Below are 8,764 nucleotides of genomic sequence, written 5' to 3'. Positions count from 1 at the left end.
TTTAGAAGACGGTGGGTGAATCTGTCCAATAAGATCTAGAGCCCAACCTCTAAATGGCCATGGCTTAATTATAACATGCAGTTCTGACGCTGGAATATGTTGAAGGCTTCCATGTTTTTGGCATTCTTCACAGGACCTGGCATAGTTTATACAATCTCTTTGAATAGTTGGCCAATATAATCTTCTCATATTTATCACCCATTTCATTTTTTCCCTGATTGATGGGCGCCACAAATTCCCTCATGCACTTCAGCAAGAGCCAAGTACGCTTCTTTTTCTCCCAAACATGTCAAGAGGTTCCCATCAACAGATTTCTTAAACAAGACATTACTTATTAGAACATAACTTTGAGCCCTATATTTAAGTTTTCTATTGACACTAAGACTTGGATTTTTTAAATATTCCACAATTGGTACTCTCCAATCTTCTGGGTCTAGTTTTTCTAATGACAACACTTCTCTTTCTCTCAAAGGCATAAATATGTCTTTTATCCTTACCAATTTTTCTAGTGTTGAGGACTTGATCTTATATCTTGAAGCAATTTGAGCTAATTCATTTGCTTCTTGGTTTAACTCCCTTGGAACATGCCTTACAATGATATTATCAAATTCACTCAACAACTTTGTAGCCACATTGAAATACTTTCTCAAATTTTCACTAACACACCTATATTCGAGTGATACTTGACGGACTACAAGCTGTGAATCCCCAAAAATTTCTACATTTTTAACTCCTCTTTCTAATAATAATTCCAGTCCCATTATTAATACTTCATACTCTGCCTCATTGTTGGAACATGAATAATTCAATTCAAAGAGGAATTTACTTGGCTCACCACTTGGAGAAATAATTAAAATTCCTATGCCAACACCACCCTTATGGCATGAACCGTCAAAATATAATTTTCAAGGCACCAAACCAACGAAACTCAGTGAATTCTCATCAATGTCAATACAAGGGTGATCAACCAGGAAATCGGCTAGAACATGACCCTTAACCGCTCTTGCAGGAACAAAATGCAAAGAAAATTCCGTTAAGGCTAGCATCCATTTTCCTAGTCTACCATGCAATATTGGAGAAGACAACATATATTTAAGAACATCAAACTTAGAAATTACATAAACATTCCTAGGAATTAGATAGTACTTAAGTTTTAAACAGGAAAAATATAAAGCTAAACAAAGTTTCTCAATTGGAGAATAACGGCTCTCAACATCATTTAGCACTCGACTTAGATAATAAATCACTCTCTCGTTGCCATTCTCATCTTCTTGAGCCAGCATTCCACCAATTGTTACTTCAGAAGCTGACACATAAAGTTTTAGAGGTGCTCCATGCCTTGGAGGTGTCATAATAGGAGGATTAGTCAAATACTTCTTGATGTTGTCAAAAGCTTCTTGATGCTCTGTTTTCCATTGGAACTCTTCCTCTTTTTTCAACTTGATCAGAGGCGCAAAAACCTTGGTTTTTCCTGACAGATTGGAAATGGACATTCTGAGGTAATTGACCTTCCCTAAAAATGCTTGCAGTTGCTTTTTGTTAGCTGGAGGAGGAGCCTCTAAGATAGCCTTTGCCTTATTTTTTGTCAATTCAATCCCTTTTTTCTGCACCAAGAAACCAAGAAAATTTCCTGCACTCACACCAAAGGCACATTTTAAGGGATTCATTTTAATTTATGCTTTCTCATTCTTTCAAATGCTTTCTTTAAATTTTCTAAATGCTCTTTTTTAGCATTTGATTTGACAACCACATCATCAACATAAATTTCCATAAAATTTCCAATAAAATCATGGAAAATTTTATTCATTGCCCTTTGATAAGTTGCACCAGCATTTTTTAACCCAAATGGCATCACAACCCATTCAAAAATTCCTAAAGCACCTGGACACCTAAATGCTGTTTTTGACACATCTTCCTCAGCTATGTATATTTGATTATAACCTGAATATCCATCCATAAAACTTAATATTTCATGACCAGCAGTAGAATCTATCAACATATCAGCTATAGGCATTGGATATTCATCTTTTGGTGTTGCAGAATTTAAATCTCTAAAATCAATGCAAACCCTTAATTTTCCATTCCTTTTCATGACAGGGACAATATTAGAAATCCAGTTGACATACCTTGCTGTTCTTATAAACTTAGCCTTAAGAAGTCTTTCAATCTCTTCTTTAATCTTCTGCACGACTTCAGGGACAAATCTCCTTGGTGGCTGCTTGACAGGTTTAACGTTGGCTTTCAATGGCAATTGATGTTCTACCAATTCACGACTCAAGCCTGGCATCTCTGCATAATCCCATGCAAAACAGTCGCAATATTCCTTCAAAATCTCCACCATTTCTTTTTTGAAATCATCAGGCAGCATCTTGTTCACATATGTTGGTCTAGGATAATCACCGTTACCAATATCTACTTCCTTCAAAGGATCCTGTACTTCAACCTTTTTTACAGTGTCAGTATTATTATTTTTTTCAAAACCTAAAGGACCATCATCATATATACAATCATAAGGTACACTGTCAATGCACCCTTCTCTGTCTGCCATATAGGCTGACAGCCGAGCCAGTTGGCTCGTCAAGCTCATCTAAGTTTCTTCTGAGGCCGCATCCGCCCCGGCCTTAGGGACCAAAATAAAACCATTCATATCTATTTTGCACATCTCAATATTTTCAGGATTAAATGCATTGGTGTCAACGGTCAGCGGCTTGACTCCAGGATTATACATCCTGAACTCCACATGCATCTCATCGTAGTAACAAGTACTATTGTCAGCAAGAACTTCTTCCACTCCTCCATCTTCATTCCAGAAAATCAATTTTTGATGTAAAGTTGATGGAATAGCACCTATTCCATGAATCCAATCACGTCCCAAAAGCAAGTTAAAACCAGCCTATGAAGGAACCACAACAAATAGAGTTGGCCTATTGACAGAACCAACCTCAATTGACAGCAGAACCACACCTCTAACAGAAGAAGTCTTTCCGTTAAAATCTGTCACCCCAATGCTACTTTTAATCAGATCTTTTTCAGTCTTTCCAAGCCTTTCCATCATTCTTTCAGGCATGAGATTAACAGCAGCTCCCCCGTCAACCAAAATCTTATTGACTATCCTTCCGTCAACACGAGCCTTGATATGCAGTGGATGCAAGTGTTCCTTATTATTTTCAGTAGGCTTCTCAAATAATCCTCCACCACACATATTGTCGTCTAGCAATAAACATTCGCTTCCAGGAAAGACATCATAACAATCATCTTTTAATGACTCTACTTCCTGGACTTGACTATACTCCTCAGGCAGTATTGACACCACAGCTATAGGTTGCTTAACACCAAATATTACTTCTAAGCTGTCATCAAAACTAGTGTCAAAATTATCAGTAATTAAATCTTCATCCTTTTCTCCCTTGTTTTCAACCATCACCCTCTTCCCAGCAAGATTCTTCTTGACATTTTTATTGCATTTAGGGTGATTAGAAGAATTGCCTGTTTCTACAGACTTGGCCATGGTTGGCAAAGGAGGAAAATCTACTCCGTGTCCCTTGTATGGATCCAAAGGAACATACTCAGGCATATTTTTTTTCTACTCAAAAGTTATAAAAGGAGAATATTTGGGAATGTTTTGACAATTTGGCCAAGGAGAATAATTAGGAACCTGCTGCATGTTAGGACTATAACAGGAATAAATTGGCTTTGAGGGAATAGGCGCATTTTTTGGAATATATATACTACCTCCGTCTTGTGCATGATTCATGTTCCATAACTGAGACTCATAGTACCTGGGCTTGAAAGGTCTAGGCTTCACCCATTTGTTTTTTCCTCTTGCAAAAGTAGTAGGTTGATTCTACACATTTCTCACATTCTGGACCCATTTATTGTTTGAGATTTTGGTGGGAGGAACTCTTGTCTTTTGAGAAAATCCATCAGGTCTTCCATCAATCATGACCACAGTCTTCATCTTCTGGTTGGCAGGTTGTACTCCAGTGTTGTTGACGCACTTGTTCAAAGGAGTTTGACCGCCCAACTTCTGTTTTCCCTCGGCTATCTTCCGCTTTAGCTCATTAGTTTCATTTTCTTTTTCAGCAATCTTCTTTCTCAACTCAGCCTTTTCTTTCTCTTCAACTTTGTACTTTTCAAACTCTTTTGCAGCTTCCTTGTCAAAAACAGCATTTCACTTTGGGCACATGGCAATGGTGCTGTCAGATTCTTTAATTCTCAACAAAAAATCTAACAAATCCTCACCAGGACGAGGATAAACTGGCCTCTTATCTTGTTCAAAGACTCTCAGGTCTTTATTTTCATTTTTAGCACTAACCATCGTGGCATCAACTTCTACCATGTTGATTGACAAATCGAATGGCTCAACATAATTTGAGTCAGCAGCAAATGATTCAGTGTCCACCTTCATAGTAGTTTTATCCTCAAACTTCAGTCTTCCCTCCTCAATTGCTTTTTGTATCAAATCCCTGAAACGGACGCAATTGTTAGTGGTATGCGAAAATACTTGATGAAACTTACAAAATTTCTTATTTTTTATTTCATCAGTTGTAGGCATCTTTTTTTCTTCAGGTAAAATAAGCTGCTTATCTTTTAATAAAACTTCAAATATTTGATCTGCCTTAGAAATATCAAAAGAATAAGTCTTATTTTCAACTTTAGAATAAGAAGAAACTTTTTCCTTTCCTTTAACAGGCCTCAAAGATTTGCATACATAAGGAGGACCCCCACGTAATTCGGCAATATAAATCTCTTTTTCATCTGAATCACTACTATTGGAAAAATAATCAACATATGCAACCTTTTTTGAACCCCTTTTAAAATTTTCTTTTTCTTTCTTAATTTGTTCTATCTGTCTTACTCTCTCAGCTAATTGGAAAAGATCTAAAGTATGTTGATTAACAAGTTTCTTCCTAACTCCGAATTCTAGCCCATTAGTAGCCATTTTGACAACTTCAGATTCTGGAATCGGAGTAAAATATTTATTTCTCATGTTTCTAAATCGCGCCAAATAAGTATCAATAGATTCTCCTTCTGCACGTTTGACAGAGAATAAATCCGTAAGACTAACTTTCAATTCACCTCAGAAAAACTGATCATGAAAATTTCTCTCTAACTGCGCCCAAGAATGAATAGAATTTGGTCTCAAGTTAGAGAACCATGTAAATGCATTTTTTGTTAAAGAAGAAGGAAAGTATCTCATCTTGAGATATTCGTTAGAAGCTGCTTCCCCAATTTCAACAGTATATCGAGCAATATGCTCTACTGTAGATTCATTTTCTTCTTCAGAAAATTTTGTAAGGGATTTTGGAATTTTTCAACCCCTTGGGAGCTCTGCTTGTTGGACACACTCAGGAAAAGCAGACACAAAATATGGCCTATTCAAGCAACCAACATTAAATCCCAAACGGTTTAAAACTTGTTCAACATTTCTTGCTAGATTATAATGCCCCCCTAAGTTGTTTTGCTTAAGTCTTTCTAACATATCATCAGCATTTTGACCCTGTCTAGGCATATGGACATCATAATTAGGAATTGCTCCACCATTTTGATTAACATTATCAAATCTTAAACCCTGGTTATCATTTTCTTCTAAATTTACCACAGTAGCAATCTTATTAACTTGCCTATTTAATTGTTCAAGTCTAGTATTTGTGTTTTCTAAAAGAGGATTTAAAACTGTCACCATTTGATGAGTTAACATGTTTACTAGATCATGGTGACTTTCATCCATCTGTTGCCTAATATTTGCTAAAGATCCCACAGTTTGACTAGGTTGATTAACAGGCATTGCTCTTGACATGTCAGAAAATACAGGTCTAGAATTTTCTACCCTAGTGACAGTGAATGTAGTAGAATTAGATGCACTGTTATTTCCTGTATTAATAGAATGTAAAAAATTTTGTTGTGATACGTGTGAGCCTGACGCCCCAGAAACAGGTACATTTGACATGCCATATGGATTTTGATAAATAGGATTTTGAAAAGTTGAGTAGAGAGGCACAGGCAATCCTTGTGTCACCATGGAGGGGACATACCCCGGTGGCAAGCCATATGGCGGCCACCCCATGGTATTTATGTGAGTTGCATTTAACCCTGTATGGGCATGGCCAACGCCATCATGCCTCACTGACATCAAGGTAGGCTCTGCATTTGAAATCACAGGAGAATTTCCGGATTCATTTCCTCTAATCTCATCACTAGAAGTAGAAGAAGATGCTGTAGAAGTATTTGACATGTCAACTGACGCTGATTTCCTTGGCTCTGGACGCACGAATTTACCACTGCGCAACCACATGCAAATTCAAAACTCTTGATTTTTCTTTTGACAAACTACAATCTATTGACAAGGTCCCACCGAGCGTGCCAATTTGTTTTACTCAAATTTTTGTTCCATTGTTAACAACAAATAAATCAACAATTTTCGAGTTTTGTTTCACAATCTTAATTCAAGGAGCGGAAACGACTCCTTTTATGGGTGTCTCAAAGTCTCAATTGTAGTTTTGAAAGTAAAATTAAAGATAAAAAGGAAAACATACAAGGTGCCGGAGGCAAAGTAAAATGCAGAAATTAAAACAAACAGGAAATTAAAAAGAAGATGAAAGAAGAAACATGAACGTAAAAGAGAAAAAGACGTAAAAGTAAAGAAATTTTATTAATAAAAACTGAAAGAAAGCAAAGTACAAGTGTTTGAGTTCAAAGGAATTACTTAAGATTCCCAATTTTACTCTATGATGCCAAGGGGCTGAGAGCGTTTTGGGTCTCTAAGTGTTTTCCAAGAAGAACTGAACTGATTACAACGTGTTCCTAAAGCTCTATTTATAGACTATCCTAATCTCAATGGGCAGTTACTCTTTGTACACCACTTGCAGGAAATTTGAATTTCTTGTAGCTGTTCCCGCACTTCTTGCTTACTGTTAATTTCAAAATTTAAATAAATAACTAACTATCAAATGATCTAACTTAATTTAAAATAGATATAAATATTATATATAGGAATATTACCAAACAACTAATTATTTATTTTTATAATTTTCTTATGAAAATATTATTTTGTCTAACATGAATTATAGACAAATGCTAAATCACACTAACATATAGTGATTTATATAAAGATAAACTACTAAAATTGTCCTTGATTTTTTAACATATTGACAAAAAATATCCTTCACTTTTATTATCGATAAAAATATCTTTAAAATATTTTAAAACTTGATAAAATATCCAACTGTTAAATATATGTTATCCAACATTAAATTTTGATGTAATTTTTGTAAGCATAATTAAAAATATGAGACACTTTTATTCTTAAATTTAGTAATTTTATGCTAAGAAAATTTTTTTTGCGATTTATTTTTCTTAAAGGACAAGAAAAAATAAAAAAATTTCTAGAGATCGATTTTTATTTGATTTTTTATATACTTTTTAAATAGTTATTCAAATATTTCTATAAAATTTTAAATTAAATGTATAAGTATTTACTAAATATAAAAGTCGTTTGCTATTTATAAAAAATAATATTTTTTTTATTTTTGTCGCATTTTATAATATCTTGAGGATATTTTTCTCGTCATCAAAATTAAAGAGTATTTTTGTGAGTATTTTGAAAAATCGGTGGCAGTTTTAGTAGTTTATTCTTTATACAAATTATAAATTAAGATACGTGTGTGTGAGTGTGTGACCATTTTTTGCTTGAAACAATATGATAAATTTCAATATTTTGTTTTGATTACATAAATACAAAATTATTCATCGTTTAAATAATTGATAAAATTATAATAAAGTGAAAATTCTAAGAATGTCATAAATTACATCTATCTAGTATATAACCTCATTTATTTTTTGGACTTAAAATTCGCATCTTCTCTTTTCCTAAACATGAATAAAATTCGGAATGAAAAATAAAGATTTAATTTGTATTTGTGTGAATATATTTTATACTATTAGTCTATGACCAAATAAAAAATCTCAAGAAAAATACAAAAATCTCAAGGAAGCACGCGCATTTAAAATTGATTTGGAAGATACATGTGATCCGATTAAATATATTTTATAAAAAAAATTATAAATATTAAAGATAAAAAATATATTTTATTTTAAAAGTACGGATAAATTAGATCTGTGATATAATTCGCTTCACTTTTAATTCTATTCGTAGCAAATTAGATTATTAATTCTACCTATAATTATTACTTAATAGAACTAGATTGAATCCGTTAATTCAACTGAAAAATTAATAAATCGGTAATCCTTTTTTATTTTATTCAATTAATCTCCACATACAAGTCATTTTGCTACACAAGTCTTACAAGTCCTAAAAATCCTTTACCCCTAAAACGTGTCTCTTCTGACACATCTAGTCCACGCGCTTCCTTAACAGATTTTTCAATTAATCAACTCGTGAATATATAACTTTCTTTTTCGAAAGGATTTGGTTTCCTTTTTTGAATTTTTTTTTTTTGCGTTTTCTTGCCTTCTCTCTTCGATCACTTTCGTGTGTTTCTCTCAGCTGTTCTCCTTCGACGTTTACTTGTGTTTCTCTCTCTGTTTTCTTTCTTCGTTTTTCTCGTTTTCCATTGTTTCTGAAATCAAGCTCTAAAATCGTTTTGAAGATAATGGATTATTCAACTTCAGATTGTCAGCTGAACCACAGCGAAGTGGATTTTGAATTTGAATCCAATGAACTCCTTGAGGTGTGGTTTAATTTCAGTTAATATTTTTGTTAGTAGTTTATCATTGTGGAGCTGAATTATATCTGAACCTTGTC

At 33.9% G+C, this 8,764-nt stretch overlaps 1 protein-coding gene and 1 pseudogene across 1 annotated transcript; both read right to left on the bottom strand.

Annotated features, from left to right (window-relative positions):
• Window positions 1-203: 203 nt before the first annotated feature.
• LOC148576031 (uncharacterized) lies at window positions 204-761 on the bottom strand. Its single transcript, XM_088502656.1, has one exon. The coding sequence runs from the start codon at window positions 759-761 to the stop codon at window positions 204-206; it is 558 nt and encodes a 185-aa protein (XP_088358782.1).
• A 1,826-nt stretch (window positions 762-2,587) lies between these two features.
• On the bottom strand, window positions 2,588-4,408 carry LOC148576030 (uncharacterized; annotated as a pseudogene).
• Window positions 4,409-8,764: the final 4,356 nt, after the last annotated feature.

This window comes from Arachis ipaensis, chromosome B1 (genome assembly GCF_059453495.1).
Source record: "Arachis ipaensis isolate K30076 ecotype BB chromosome B1, ASM5945349v1, whole genome shotgun sequence".
NCBI classification, from domain to species: domain Eukaryota; kingdom Viridiplantae; phylum Streptophyta; class Magnoliopsida; order Fabales; family Fabaceae; genus Arachis; species Arachis ipaensis.
The sequence above is the reverse complement of the archived record's forward strand: the minus strand, read 5'-3'. Positions and strand labels throughout refer to the sequence as shown.

What these genes read in the sequence shown, in the direction of transcription:
- LOC148576031 (XM_088502656.1), bottom strand. Translation starts at nt 761, where the DNA reads ATGGGACTGGAATTATTATTAGAAAGAGGAGTTAAAAATGTAGAAATT.